Raw genomic sequence first — 16,691 nt, 5'->3', positions numbered from 1 at the left:
CTGAGAGTCCTTTAGGTGCCTTTTGGCAAACTCCAAGCAGGCTGTCATGTGCCTTTTACTGAGGAGTGACTTCCGTCTGGCCACTCTACCATAAAGGCCTGATTGGTGGAGTGCTTTAGAGATGGTTGTCCTTCTGGAAGGTTCTTCCATCTCCACAGAGGACCTCTGGAGCTCTGTCAGAGTGACCATCGGGTTCTTGGTCACCTCCCTGACCAAGGCCCTTCTCCCCCGATTGCTCAGTTTGGCCGGGCAGCCAGCTCTAGGAAGCGTCTTGGTAGCTCCAAACTTCTTCCATTTAAGAATGATGGAGGCCACTGTGTTCTTGGTGACCTTCAATGATGCAGAAATTTTTTGGTACCCTTCCCCGTATCTGTGCCTCGACACAATCCTGTCTCGGAGCTCTACAGACAATTCCTTCGACCTCATGGCTTGGTTTTTGCTCTGACATGCACTGTCAACTGTGGGACCTTATATAAAGAGGTGTGTACCTTTCCAAATCATGTCCAATCAATTGAATTTACCACAGGTGGACTCCAATCAAGTTGTAGAAACATCTCAAGGATAATCAATGAAAACAGGATGCACCTGAGCTCAATTTTGAATCTCATAGCAAAGGGTCTGAATACTTATGTAAATACGTTTTTTTCTAAAAACCTGTTTTCGCTTTGTCATTATGGGGTATTGTGTATAGATTTATGAGGAAAATGTTTTATTTAATCCATTTTAGAGTAAGGCTGTAACGTAACAAAATGTGGAAAAAGGGAAGGGGTCTGAATACTTTCCAAAGGCACTGTATGATAATACATCAATATACATTTTAATGTAATGCTTTAATGTAATGTAACCCTGATTAACTATGAATCACTGTTCCTCCTTCTGTTCTAGTCGGATATGAAATCTTGCTGAAATCCCTGGCATTTAATGGGAGCTGCAGTCCTTGTGCCAGAGCTCCCCAGTAAACCTCCAACAGAGGCTCCAGGTTGTCCATTACAGGAGTGGTTAAGGTAATGGAATAATCACTCTCACATATGTTTGAATTACCTTGTGCAAAAGTTAAGCCCAGGGCCCCTACTAATATAAATATGGAGTAAATAAAAGTGCCAGTCCCTTCAGTGCTGCATCACGAGGCTGCAATATTTCACCTCAGTGAGGCAGCAGACAGGAGCAGCAATGAAAGGTATTGGCTGGAATGAGAATAACGTTTTCTACATGATGGAAAGGGGCTTTACTGTACGTTTTTACCTGTTAGGACATAAAAACGTCTCCCTCGGAAATCTATGTACTTCAATTGAAATAGTATATCGATAACAGATAGATCTTCCTATTGAAAGGCTGTCCCAATAAGAAATGATTTTGTCATGCCTGTATAAAGACGGATTTGTTAGGGTGAGAAATGTCCTACATTTTACCAAATCTCATAGGTATTCCTCCTTCAACACTATACAGTATAATTTGTCAACATATAAACTGACAGTTCAGTACAGTGCCTTCAGAAAGTATTCATACCCCTTGAGTTTTTCCACATTTAGTTGTGATACAGCCTGAATTTGAAATGGATTAAATAGTGATTTTTTTTGTCACTGGCCTACACACAATAGTGTAATTATGTTTATTTTTATTTTTACAAATTAATAAAACATTGAGTCAATAAGTATTCAACCCCTTTTTTATGGTGTAAATGACCTAGTGGCCTCATGGGTGGAATGTTATTAATATTTTTCATAATTTCATAACTAATCAACTGTAGTTTATTTTTTACGCAGAAAATTCAATGTTTCTATGTCAAACGGTTTTGTTATATTTCAGTCTTCTGTGATGTATATAAAGTGTAATATTGGGATGCAAACTCAAAATTGAATACATTTCAACTCTATATCTGACATGGTACAGATGTCTTCTTTTTTTAAGCCCATAACAATGTGTGTGAAGTGTATACTTTTGTTTCAAAGTAGATTTGTTAAGAACTACCAAGAAACACGCTGTGTGACCCTGATTTAGCCCACTACAGTAAAAGGTTAACAAGTTACATAATAAGTTGCATAATAGTGGTTAACATTCTTTTTTAATGACTGCCTCATCTCTGTAGTTGAGCAGTGAGTTTCAAACACAGATTCAACGGCAAAGACCAGGGAGGTTTTCCAATGCCTTGCAAAGAAGGGCATCTATTGCGAGATGGGTAAAAAAAAAAAGCAGACATTGAATATCCTTCTGAGCATGGTGAAGTTATTACTTACACTTTGGATGGTGTATCAATATACTTAGTGTTACATGCTGACCAGACCGGACGCGTCGCGTGTGCGAGTGTTGCAAAATAAATGTACACATACATGTTATTCAATCATTGCACCCACACTGCTCGCGCGCATCAGCGAGCGACTGCGTGGCCAGGCGCTAAAAAAGAACTTGGTTCTATTTGTGACGCTCGAAGTCCTGCCTCTCCCATCTCCTTATTGGTTTTTAGGAGCATATACCCATGTGGGTGATTGAAAGATGAACTGAGCTCCACACTCCAGTCCAGTTGGTGGTGGTAATGCATCTTAAAGTTGGTTGCCAACTGACATATAAAGTCCAAAGAAGAAGAAGAAGCCACAAGGAAGCCTGAACTTGGTTCACCATTTTATCTGTGGATTAACTGTTGGAGTAGAGGACCTTGTGCATTTCAGGTAAAATAACAATCCAATGTTTATATCCCAGGACAAATTAGCTAGCAACAGCAAGCTAGCTAGCTAAATTGCCTTACATTTTTTATGCTTTTTGACCTGTCCCCAAGTTAATATAGTTAATATAGATATTTCAACCTGCGTGTCCTGATCGTGTCTGGTGTGGGAGGGAAAAATCAACATGCACGTGATGGCGCACGCTGACGCACGCGTGCGTGCGGTCTGGTCAGCATGTTAGGTTCTGAACAAACTGAGTAAAAACTCAAACGGACAACTAGAAAAAGCTCATACCATGTTCATTCACCCACTGGGTCATACAGCTGCAAAGACAAAGCATGATTACACAAGCACATATATTTATAACCTTCTTTAAGGCGTGGTCAACTCCTTACACATCTAGACAACCAATACATCTCTGTTGCTAGGCAGGAATTTAATTGGTTCATCTCACTGGTGTAGTCACAGCCCTGCCTGCTTTTGTGGGCGCGGAATTTATGTGAGAGATACTAATATAGTAGGAGAGACATTGTGGTGGGCCTCTCTGGCCCCCCTCCCAGAGGTTTCTTCTCAATTAAACTGTTGATTTGACCTCGAGACGCATTCCTCACTCCTCCCTAGTTTCCGCAGCTGGCCTGCCTTATCAGAGACTAACAATTGCCTTTCACCTCTCTTCTCAGAAACATGGAACAGAATATGAAGCTTCTACTCTCAATAACCTTCCATATTCCTAGTCCCATCTACCCTTCATTGACCCCAACATATACATTCCTTATACATGTAAAGTAGTTAATGCGTTCTAGTATGTAACATTAATTAGTACATTTCAAGCTAGAGTCTAACAGTCTGTCCTTTTTGAATAGTACCACGATACTGTTCAACATTGTATAAACATTGAAATTACTTATAAATGAACAGAAAAGAAAACATGATTCATATTCTCAATTGATTTGTATGTTTACACCTCCGAGACTTATGGCGTCTAAATAATCTTCCATGATTTAAGGCCCTGATTTCAAATTTATAAACACACTATACACACTCTTACTCCCCCCTATCTGCCATTACCCCTCCTGTTATACACCTGATAATGACATTTCAGCTGGAGCTATTGACTTTCTCTTCCAATTTCGGGTTCCTAAGAGAGTGATAGCAAAATACTTGAAAAGCAAAAGCAAACACAATATGACAGGTATTAGTAATGCATTAAGCTATGCATATTCGTATATATAGCAAGAACCGAAGTTTGATAACATGACGATTTCCACCTCCCTTAACCTGACTCTATACCTTCGGGAAACTGTTCTGCTGGGGTCCTCCTCATGCTTTCCCCCAGTCTTCCCCATCATGTAGCAGGTGTACGAAAGGTGTTCCCAAGCCATGGCACCCTCACTTCACCTTCTATTTGCGTGCTATGTGCAGTCAACTAATATAATTATTGTTTTCCCAAACAAACCCTTCCCCCTCCTGAGTCTAGGATGTACAATGAATCTCTGTGGCTAGGCAGGTGGTGTTACCGTCCCAGCCCAAGTTCAGAACCATTGTACTCCTCCACAAATACATTTGCACATAAATCATTCCATCTAACCCATAACACATTAACCACCTAGGAAACATATTGACTATAACAAGGAAGAGAGAAAATACATGTTTAATAATTTCACACCACCCTTGATGAGAATGAGATTGGGGCAAGGACCACCAAGCCCCTACTGTCAATGTCTCAATTATGGTTAGCCCAAGCTACAATCTAGTGGGTTTTCTGATAACCTCCCTAGACTCACTGGATTCCCACAAATACTTAATTAGCTTCAAAAACCACCTGCAGATGCACCCTCCCCTTACTTTGTGCTCTCCTCACAGTTTAGAGGCAGCTCTCTGTCTCTCCTCGCCTTTCTGAATCATAATTAGACCTATTGATAAATTATCCAACCGAAATGTAGAATGACAGGCCTTAGTGCTCCACGTTGGGTCTATCACTTGAATTTAAGACCCTCAACTTAGCACACACCGATACTGGCAGAATGTATATTTAGATTTACATACAGTATATTCATCTTATATTTCTAGCATGAACTTTTCTCATCACAGCCCCCATTTGTGGCAATGACAGATTGGTATCTCAATGCATTCTTAGTCTAAATTACTATACATTTTGCAGTGTGCAGACCTCCACAATCAACCTGATAACCCAAATAAACAATTATGGACAAGCCTAAATCAATTACGGGCACGGTTGACACCCAGAGAAAAGGCATGAGAGAAAAGGCAGTTGATAGCTTCGACTGGATGCTGTGTGCAGGTTGCTGGCTTGGACTCAGGTCTCACGATAGAAGTGGTGAAGGACCAGGACCATAATGAACACCATTTTCGCCATTACTTCAGCCGGTTAGAGGGGGTCGGGGTTGACACTGTTCTCGGCCAAATTATCCCATCCATGCGTCTAGACACCATCAGTGGTCACCTTCGCCATAACCTTGAGAAAGGACAGACCAGAACGATAGTTTAGTTTAGGACATTTCTGATTCAGGAAATCCAGACAAACTATTCATTGTATGACAAATTATTACATTCCCAATATTCTTAATACAAATGTCTAAGACAAATGTCAAAGAGAATAACAACACACTGTTGAAACCATTTTTCAAATTGGCTTATACTTCCCTATCATATTGGCGACCTCACCGCAGAGTTACATGATCAGGGAGTTAGAGGGCTAACCCTTAGGGAGACATGCCGACCATACAGCAGACCGAATCTGGTGAGATTTGTATTGAAGCAAAGACAGAAACAAAACAAACTTAACAATAACAGCAATACACTTCTTCATATATACCAGCATTTACACATTATACTTAAATCTCACCCAATGTCTCTAGCCTTTCAGGCGAGGGTGATCAGGCCTCACCAGAAAGTCAGAACAGAGGTCAGAGGTCATTCAACACCATTAAGTGAGTGTTCTTTCCCTTTTATTTCCCTGTACTTCAGACTCATTATTTAAATAAATTTCAAACATTCTGTGTACCAGGTTTACATTGGGTTTTTCAGCACATTTCTTATCAGGAGAACTTATATGTATGTAACCAAAATTCAGACAATAGATACTTCAGAAAATTTAATTTGTTTACCCTTTAAGGTGCATCCTTTCTAACCCGTGAAGAACCTACTAAAACCAAATAAAAAGACCCCACCCAATATATAAAATACAGTATTAACATCACTAACAAATATTCATAACAGGTGGGTTGTCTGTGCGTGTGCTGATGTGTGTGATAACACATAGGGCAAAAACAAACCTTACTTGATTGGGAGCTGGGTACCTTTATACTTAATAGAACTGCAGAATTTTACTAGGTGCTCTCCCAAGGCACAACCTCGGGAAACATTTCAAAGGGAGAGATAGAGGGTGAAATCTTACATTGAAGAACAGAGAACAACATTTTCGGATGATGTTTTTACTAAACATTACGTTAGCTTTCACTTGGACAAATCTTAAATCGGCAACAAAAAGTTTCACAGGGACTCTTTAATCGTTTGTGTTTTAATTAGGGCTGTCAAAAATAGCGCGTTAACGACGTTAATTAGTTGTTTGCTGTTAATTACGTCAATTTTTTTAACGCATTTCACGCATGCGCAGTGTGACAAATTATTCAGGTCAGGAAAGTGGTTGGGAGCTAGAGGCGAGATGGAGCAAGGTGAGCAAAGTGGGCCTATTGACGGATTCAAATATAAAAAGAATGATGATGGTACAGTTAACAAGTACAAGGTTATTTGCAAGATTTGTAAGAAGGAGTTTCAATTTCACCGGAGCTGTTTAAGCTTGAAGTACCATGTCAACGCCAAACATGCGTTTGCTGGGCCGTCAGATTCAGCAAGTGATTTGCGCCAGACCACGCTGAATGTTTGCAGGCAATTAACAAAATCAACCTCAGATAATTTGACCAACACAATAGCAAAATGGATTGCAAAGGATTGTAGACCCATTAGCATTGTAGAAGACTCAGGTTTCCTTGATGTTTTGCAAGTGGCGTCTCAAGACTCATTCTATAAGCCACCGTCAAGAGCCACAGTTATGAAGAAAATCCACGAGCTCTATGAAAACGAAAAATAAAAAAGGAAAGATTTCTTGGCTCAAGTAAATCATATCGCCCTGACAGGAGACCATTGGACATCAGTGAGTAACAACAATTACCTCGGAGTAACTGCACATTTAATCAGTGACACGTGGGAACTGAAGTCTTTTGCGCTGACTATATTAAAAACTGAGGAGCGTCATTTTGCGGAGGCTTGTAAAGAACAGTTCCTGTCTGTTGCACGTGAGTGGGACATCGAGGGCAAGACTACAACCATTGGGACTGACAGTGCACGCAACATGGTTGCCGCAATTCGACTTACACGCTATGAACACATGAACTGTGTCGCTCACATGGTGCAGAGAAGTGTCACAGTGAGTCTTGCTGACAGCGGCTTTGTAAATGCTTTGGCCAAGGCTCGCAAAGTTGTCGGTCATTTTAAGCACAGCCCAGCAAATGCTGCGGAGCTTCAAGCACAACAAGTCAGCCTGGGAAAGAAGCAAGAGCCATTGATCCAGGATGTTCCAACACGTTGGAATTCGACGCTGGAAATGGTCAAGCGCGTGAGCAGAAATAAAGAGGCTGTCATCGCAGCCCTGGACAATCAGGAGCACAAACTCGTTTTGCCGACCGCAGCAGAGTGGGATAAACTGCAGAGGCTGGAGACACTTCTAGAGCCATGCAGGTAAATCAGTCTGTAACTTATCAAATAACATCGATTTGATTATTTTCTGGAATGAATTAAACCAAGTCAAATATCAATAACATGTATCTATGTAAAAAATAATGATGATGATAATAATAATAATAATAATAATAATAATAATATGTTGATAACCACTGTTCTAATAATACACTGTCTCTGTGTGCATGTGTGTGTTTGTGTGCGTAGGTATGTAACTGAGCTCCTGGGTGGAGAGGCCTATGTCTCCTGTTCTGTGGTACTACCTTCTCTCTGCCACTTGCGTCTCAAGATGGAAGCCTGTGATGAGGACCCTGCATATGTGGTGAGATTCAAGACCAAGTTCAAGGAGGACCTAGCATCCCGTCAAGAACAGCTCAACAATGCATGGCTCCAGATTGCTACAGTTTTGGATCCTCGTTTCAAAGACTTGAAATGCCTGCCCAAGACAGACAGGGAAGAGGTGTGGACCACACTTGAAGGGATGCTGCAACAAGAATCACCCAGAAGGTCTTCACAGACACATGATGATGGGCCACCCAGGAAGAAAATCAGCCTTCTGCAAATGGGCTCAGATTCAGAATCAGAAGATGAAGAGGTCCAACCTGCCATACAGAGGTACAGAGCAGAGCCCACCATTAAATTGGAGGACTGCCCCTTGAGGTGGTGGGCATCTCATTCAGGAGCCCATGAGAAGCTGGCCTCACTAGCTCACAAATATCTAGCCACTCCTGCAACCACTGTTCCCTGTGAACGACTTTTCTCAGTTGCAGGTCACATTGTGAACAAGAAAAGGTCAGCTTTACTTTCAGAAAATGTGAACAAGTTAGTTTGCCTCAGCAACTGGCTGAAAGATGATGAAGCTCAGTAGATTTGAAAGGTGATGTTCAAACAAAAAGACCAGTTTCAGTGCAACATGTTATAGTAGTTAGCAACTGGATTTTTGAGCAACTGGATTAAAGAATGGAGGAAAAGGTAAAAGATTGTTCTTTGGTTTGATTTAAAAGTTTTATTGAAAATGTTTTTTTCCACAGATGACTCAAATTGTGCAAAAATGTGGTAGGTCACTGTTATGATTTGACTACATTTATTGCTTTCTGTTCAATTGAATACTGTAAATTGTACATCCTGGTTAAGAGGAATGCCAAAGAGGAAGTGATGGAACATTACAAAGACAAATATGATGGTGTGTAGTATGTTTCAGCTTGATTTAAAACACCATTATTTGGCTGTGTTAATAAAAAGACATAATATGAAAATTATGTATCTGTGTCCTGTTATTTATCTTTTGGTATGCATTTCAGAAAAAAAATGGTTAGGATTCAGGTGTAATTGCAAATAGTGATTAATCATGATTAATCCACTGAAAATTCTGATTAATTTGATAAAAATTTTTAATCATTTGACAGCCCTAGTTTTAATCCATCCCAACGTTTACTGTATGTACTATTACCAATTTCCATTGGATATTCACTATTTGCTTCACACTCATTAATGTCTTCTATTTTAAGACTAATATGCACTAAATCAAGACAGATCTACTCATTAACAAACATGTTAAAGGTATTTTTAGGTTTGGTAACCCCAATGCCGGTGCTTGACACAATTTATTTGTTAAACTCGACTATTACAATTGTTTCTTTAACTCTACAAACAATTACTCACAATATTACCTACACTCTAATTTTCATCGTGAGGACTCCTCCTCCCTTTTGTCAATTCTGTAAAGCTATTTTAGAATAAGACGGAATAAAGTGTATCACAAAATAAAAATAAAAAAAGGTTTTCAGAGCTTGCGAGGAGTGTTTGGTCATGCCAATTGTTATTTGTTACCTTTTAGAATCCAAACCCAAAATCGGTTCTACCGCCGCTACCATAAAGAATGAGCCCGGTATTATTACTGGACCTATAGTAAACAGCAAGGGTAGTAATTGCATAGCTTTAGATTATGTCCCTGTTACCCCGCTAAATATAATACTTTTTAGTCGTACATTTTGCCAATTTGACGACCGCTCAGAGGCCACATTCCCCTATGCGTTACTACCAACTCCAGCCACTTTAAGGAGTGCTTGCTGTTGCTCACTAGTCAGTGAAGAAAATGTCTGCACAGCAGCACTTACCCTGGAATGAGCCGGTGCAGAGTGCTCAGGCACCACTGTACAGTCTCACTCAATGGCCAAATGCGGCGCATTGGTGACAAGGTTCGGTGGCTTTTCGCTGCCGAATGTATTTGATGTCAGATTTCCCTCTCCGCTTGATTTTATTTTTCTTACTCTTGAACTCATTTCCGGTGCCTGGGGTATATTTAGCAGCACTACACGCACTGAAAAGTCAGCGGAATTAGATTCCACTCAATGCTGCTTGAACTATCTCCGCCCATGTGGAGTGTTGGTCCACCACCCTTGCAATAGCAGTTCTGACGGTGGGTATCAATCCTGCCATCAAAGCAGAGGTACATTTTCCTGGAACATAAGATTTCCAATAGCTGTCACAAATAGTTCAATTTGTTCCTGCTAGGTTGCTGGGTCACATGCCTCACGAGCGGACGACCAGGCGGGAGTACGGTAGTTTCCGACTAATTGTGCCAACATTGCTCTTGGCAATAGGGAATGGACAACATGATCATAATCACCAGCGTGGAATCCAGAAATTCGGCCCTGTTTCTTCAGGAAACTGATAAATTCCTTTAACCGGGTCAGGCGCTTCTTTCATTATGCTACGCATTTCACCAATACTCAGTGGTTGGTGTTGGTGTTGAATTTGGAGTCATGCTATAGGTTGGCCATCTGGCAGTATGGGGTTCCCTCCCTCTGGGAGTATCTGCCCGGGGTAATAAGTCATCGCAACTGCATGAGTACGAACCGGGCGCACCTCTCTATGGTTTCCGCGGTCCCTCGGATCTATGATCACGTCCGGGACTACTATGTCTGGACTGGTGATACGTCCCCCTGCTGCCTCTCTCAACCCGTTATGCTCTTCTTCCTCTATAAGAGAGGGATATAGTGGAGACATGACCTGTTTAGCCTGGTATATATGATATCCCGGTGGCGAACGGTGGGGAAGTGGCGAGACTATATACCCCTCCACAGGTGTTCTGATACTGCTGGAGGGTAGCCATAAGTTGTTGGACTTGATTTTGATTATTTTACAGAGCCCTCACGAGGTCCTGGTTCTGTTCATCCAATTTATGAGCCCGCTATTCCTAATATTTTACTAGTTGCCTCATACTTGCCAGTCGCCTGGACAAGATGACCCTGCATATCTTTAATTTGAGCTTTATCGGTTCTACTTTTCTGTTGATAAAACGCCAACATCAAAACGCTTTTATATTGAGCTTGCGATTTCTCATTGATGCCATTGTGCCATGCTACAACAGCATCTCTGAGTTCTTTATCTGATTGGAATTTTCCGTCAGCAAGGAAATGCTGACCAATTTTATCCAATTTACTCAATTTTCCCGATACTCGAGCTGAATTGGTAGATTGTTTGTGCGCTTCTTTTTGTGCCTCTATGGCTTTGCTATAGTTTACCTCTTCTATTCCCCCTTTTACGGGAGTGTCAGAAACCACAGATGAAATTTCAATGGTGGTTATTTCTGCGCCTCTCTCGACGGTGTCTAGGGTGTTTAGATTTCCTCACCCACAGCTCTAATACATGCCACTTGTAACTATTTTTCCAGGTAGTGATACCCACTTCCCAGAGAGTAGTTAAGATATAGGTGCCTAATAATTTGGTCATTGGACCTAATACCTTGTATTAAAAACAATATTGAAGCCAATTTACTACTGGAGAACACAGGAGACCTATTGTCTTATACCAATGTCACGCCTCAAATATCACCGTCGTTGACAACACACATAATCAAAATTATTCCACATAATCTGTCACGGTTCCCCCACCCCAATAGGGCTCTAACTGACCTCTCTCCTTATTGCTACTGCTAATACACAAAAATCATTTTCAAACAATGTTCTAATATTCTATTGCTTTTCCAACCATGGAGGAGGCGCCAGAACTTATAGGCTACCTCTATCACCATCCACATACCCACTCACTGACAATGTTTCATCTTTAATCTCAGATATTCTCAGATATCTCCTATTCTCCACTGAATGCACTTTCTTCCTTTGTCCTTCTACATGGACCACTTCTCTACAACCAAACATACAAGTATATGGATGTGCCAATTTCTCCATATACCATATAGACTACAGACACTTAAACATAATGCCCGCAAATCTCCAGTCTAACCTATTTAGGGGCTAAAACCTTCCTAGGCACGCAGTGCCTGCAGTACCTAGCTTACCTATTAGGGGGCTAAACCCTCCTGAACATGCTGTGCCCGCAGTGCTCCAGTCTAACTTATTAGAAAGCTAAACCCTCCTGAACACATTGTGCCCGCAGTGCTCCAGTCTAACCTATTAGGGGGCTAAACCCTCCTAGGGGCCCCAACCCCTAGGTCTACCGGTAGTATATACAGTGGGCCTACTGAATAAACTCAGGCTTTCCAGATCTGGATCCTTTAATTTGTATTCAGCCTACGACTCGTCTCCCCAAGATGTCACAATGAGTAGTAACAGGTGTAGGAACTTTGCCTACCTTGTTTTTATGTGCCGGCTCCTGTTCCACTGATTCGGACTCTCGAGTTCGACTATAAATCGTGGTGAATCCTGCCGACAACGCCAACTGTTAGGTTCTGAACAAACTGAGTAACAACTCAAACGGACAACTAGAAAAAGCTCATACCAAGTTTATTCACCCACTGGGTCATACAGCTGCAAAGACAAAGCACATATATTTATAACCTTCTAATAGGTGTGGTCAACTCCTTACACATCTAGACAATCAATACATCTCTGTTGCTAGACAGGAATGTAATTGGATCCTCTCACTGGTGTAGTTACTAAAACGTTTGTGGGCCTGGAATTTATGTGTGAGATAGTACTACAGTAGGAGAGACATTGTGGTGGGCCTCTCTGGCCCCCCTCCCAGAGGTTTCTTCTCACTTCATCTGTTGATTTGACCTCGAGATGCATTCCTCACTCCTCCCTAGTTCCGCAGCTGGCCTGCCTTATCAGAGACTAACAACTGACTTTCACCTCTCTTCTCAGAAACATGGAACAGAATATGATGCTTCTACTATCAGTAACTTTCCATATTCCTAGTCCTATCTACCCTTCATTGACCCCAACATATAAATTCCTTATACATGTCAAGTAATTAATGTGTTCTAGTATGTAACATGAATTAGTACATTTCAAGCTAGAGTCTAACACTAGTCACTACAAAGATACTGGTGTCCTTCCTAACTCAGTTGCCGGAGAGGAAGGAAACCTCTCAGGAATTTCACCATGAGGCCAATGATGACTTTAAAACAGTTACAGAGTTTAATTGCTGTGATATGAGAAAACTGAGGATGGATCAACAACACTGTAGTTACTCCACAATACTAACTTAATTGACAGAGTGAAAAGAAGGAAGCCAGTACATAAAAAACTATTCCAAAAAATGCATCCTGTTTGCATCAAGGCACTAAAGTGATACTGCAAAAATTGTGCCAAAGCAATTAACTTTTTGTCCTGAATACAAAGTTATATGTGTCACGGACGTTGAAGGACGGGTCAGACCAAGGCGCAGCGTGAAATGCATACATGTTTATTATATAAACTAAACACACGAACAAAACAACAAAACAACGTAACGTGAAGTCCTCAGGCTAAACACAATACAAGCCTATACACGGAACAAGATCCCACAACTAATGATTGCAAACAGGCTACTAAAGTATGATCCCCAATCAGAGACAACGAGCGACAGCTGCCTCTGATTGGGAATCACACCCGGCCAAACATAGAAACACAAAACTAAGCTAAGCACAGTCAAATCCCTAGAGGAAAACTTGGTTCACTCTGCTTTCCACCAGACACTGGGAGATGAATTCAATAACCTCAAACATAAGGCCAAATCTATACTGGAGTTGCTTACCAAGCAGACAGTGAATGTTCCTGATTGGCCGAGTAACAGTTTTGACTTAAATCTACTTGAAAATCAATGGCAAGATCTGATGGTTGTCTAGCAATGATCAACAGAGCTTGAAGCAATCCAGGTGTGGAAAGCTCTTAGAGATTTACCCAGAAAGACTCACAGCTGTATTCTAAGCTACAGGACCGTTTCGCTAGCACAGACTGGAATATGTTCCGGGATTCATCCGATGGCATTGAGGAGTTTACCACATCAATCACTGGCTTATTTAATAAGTGCATCAACAACGTTGTCCCCACAGTGACCGTACGTACATATCCCAACTAGATGCCATGAATTACAGGCAACATCCACACTGAGCTAAAGTCTAGAGCTGCAGTTCAAGGAGCCGGACACTAATCCGCATACTTATATGAAATTCCGCTATGCCCTCCGGCGACCAACAAACAGGCATAGCCTCAATACAAGACCAAGATCGAATCCTACTACACCGGCTATGACGGTCGTTGGATGTGACAGGGCTTGCAAACTATCACAGATTACAAAGGGAAACGCGTGCCTACCAGACAAGCTAAATACCTTCTATGCAGGCTTTGATGCTAGCAACACTGAACTATGCATGAGCGCACCAGCTGTTCCGGATGACTGTGTGATTCGCACTATAGTCGATGTGAGAAAGACCATTAAACAGGTTAACATTCAGGGTCAGATGGATCACCAGGACACATACTCAGAGCATGAGCTGACCAGTTAGTAAATGCCTCTCCCTGACCCAGTCTGTAATACCTACATGTTTCAAGCAGACCACCCTAATCCATGTGTCCAAGAACGCCAAGGTAACCTGTCTAAATGACTGTTGCCCCGTAGCACTCACATCTGTAGCCATGAAATGCTTTGAAAGGATGGTCATGGCTCAAATCAACACCATCATCCCAGACACCCTGGAACCACATCAATTCGCATACCGCCCCAACAGATCCATAGATGACGCAATCTCAATTGCACTCCACACTGCCCTTTCCCACCTGGAGAAAAGGAACACCTAAGTGAGAATGCTGTTTATTTACTACAGCTCAGCAATCAACACCATAGTGCCCTCCGAAAGCATCACTAAGCTAAGGACCCTGAGATTAAACACCTCCCTCTGCAACTGGATCCTGGACTTCCTGACGGGCCGCCTCCAGGTGGTCACGGTAGGCAACAACACATCCGCCATGCTTACCCTCAACACGGGGTCCCCTCAGGGGTGTGTGCTTAATCCATTCCTGTACTCCCCTGTTCAACCACAACGGCGTGGCCGTGCACGACTTCAACACCATCATTACGTTTGCAGATGAGACGACGATGGTAAGCCTGATCACCGATGACGATGAGACAGCCTACAGGGAGGAGGTCAGAGACCTGGCCGTGTGGTGCCAGGTCAACCTCTCCCTCAATGTCAGCAAGACAAATGAGCTGATCGTGGACTACAGGAAACGGAGGGCCGAGCATGCCCCCATCCACATCAACGGGGCTGTTGTGGATCAGGTCGAGAGCTTCAAGTTCCTCGGTGTCCATCACATAGGAACTACAGTATCATAGTCCACACACATCAACACAGTTGTGAAGAGGGCACGACAATACCTCTTCCCCCCAGGAGGCTGAAAAGATTTGTTAAGGGCCTCAGATCCTCAAAAAGTTATACAGCTGCACCATTGAGAGCATCTTGACTGGCTGCATCACCGCTTGGTATGGCAACTGCTGGGCATCCTACCGCAAGGTGCAACAGAGGGTAGTGTGTACGGCCCAGTACATCACTGGGGCCGAGCTCCCTGCCATCCAGGACCTCTATACCAGGCGGTGTCAGAGGAAGGCCCTAAAAATTGCCAAAGACTCCATTCACCCAAGTCACAGACTGTTCTCTCTGCTACCACACGGCAAGCGGTACCTATACACCAAGTCTGTAACCAACAGGACCATGAACAGCTTCTACCCCAAAGCTATAAGACTGCTAAATAGTTAACCAACAGCTATCCGGAATATCTGCATTGACACTTTTTACACTAACTCTTTTGACTCATCCCATACGCTGTTGTTACTGTTTATTATCTATCCCATTGCCTAGTCACTTTATCCCTACATGTACATATCTACCTCAGTTACTTCGTACCCCTGTACATCGACTCGGTACTGGTACCCCGTGTACATAGCCAAGTTATCATTACTCATTGGGTATTTATTCCTTGTGTTATTATTTTTCTATTAATTCCTTGTGTTATTATATTTCAAATGTTCTACTATTTCGTTACTCATTGTGTATTTATTATTACTTTTATTATTACTTGTTTTACTTTTCTATTATTTCTCTATTTTCTTTCTCTCTGCATTGTTGGGAAGGGCCCATAAGTACGCATTTCACTGTTAGGCTACACCTGTTCTTTACGAAGTGGCGTACTCCCGAGTGGCGCAGTGGTCTAAGGCACTGCATCGCAGTGCTAAACTGTGCCACTAGAGATCCTGGTTCGAATCCAGGCTCTGTCGTAGCCGGCCGCGACCGGGAGACCCATGGGGCGGCGCGCACAATTGGCCCAGCGTCGTCCAGGGTAGGGGAGGGATTTGGCCGGCAGGGGATGTAGCTCAGTTGGTAGAGCATGGCGTTTGCAACGCCAGGGTTGTGGGTTCGATAAAATAATAATGTATGCACTAACTGTAAGTCGCTCTGGATAAGAGCGTCTGCTAAATGACATAAATGTAAATGTGACAAATACAATTGGATTTGCCAAAGGTGCTTCTACAAAGTATTGACTCCGGGGTGTAAATGAGACATATGCTAACATTTCTAAAAACATGTGTTCACTTTGTCATTATGGGGTATTGTGTGTAGATGGGTGAGAATAAATAATCAATTTAATCAATTTTGAATTCAGGCTTTAACACAACAAAATGCAGAATAAGTCAATGGGTATGGATACTTTTTGAAGACACTGTATGTACTCTGCTTTTCTTTTTTTTAAAGCATACACAACGTGAATTAGAATTAGAGCAATTTGGAATAATTTGTTTGGAATACATTCTGAGCTTGCAGAGTATACAATAATATCTCTGACCTGCCTCAAACAGCCATTACAATCTCATCATCACTGGACACTCTGGCTGGGGTGAGGTTAGACATTTTCCAATTTTTCATTTTTGCTCACTAAGCCTGCAGGTTCAGGCTGAGATGTGGCATGAAATATGTTTTAATACATTTCTAGTTTTCAACCAAACTGCAAGGTTAAAATCTCTCTTCCTTGAGGTCTGTCTGGCTGCTGCTTAGAT

At 42.1% G+C, this 16,691-nt stretch overlaps 1 protein-coding gene across 1 annotated transcript; it reads left to right on the top strand.

Annotated features, from left to right (window-relative positions):
* Positions 1–6,850: 6,850 nt before the first annotated feature.
* On the top strand, positions 6,851–8,283 carry LOC311137543 (E3 SUMO-protein ligase ZBED1-like; the record flags this gene model as incomplete). Its single annotated transcript, XM_084172066.1, has 2 exons — positions 6,851–7,415; positions 7,623–8,283. Exons 1-2 carry the CDS (start codon positions 7,030–7,032, stop codon positions 8,281–8,283), a joined length of 1,047 nt encoding a protein of 348 aa, XP_084028192.1. The 5' UTR covers positions 6,851–7,029.
* Between the last annotated feature and the right edge of the window lie 8,408 nt (positions 8,284–16,691).

This window comes from Coregonus lavaretus (assembly GCF_964263955.1).
Source record: "Coregonus lavaretus genome assembly, chromosome: 11".
Taxonomy (NCBI): Eukaryota; Metazoa; Chordata; class Actinopteri; order Salmoniformes; family Salmonidae; genus Coregonus; species Coregonus lavaretus.
The sequence above is the reverse complement of the archived record's forward strand: the minus strand, read 5'-3'. Positions and strand labels throughout refer to the sequence as shown.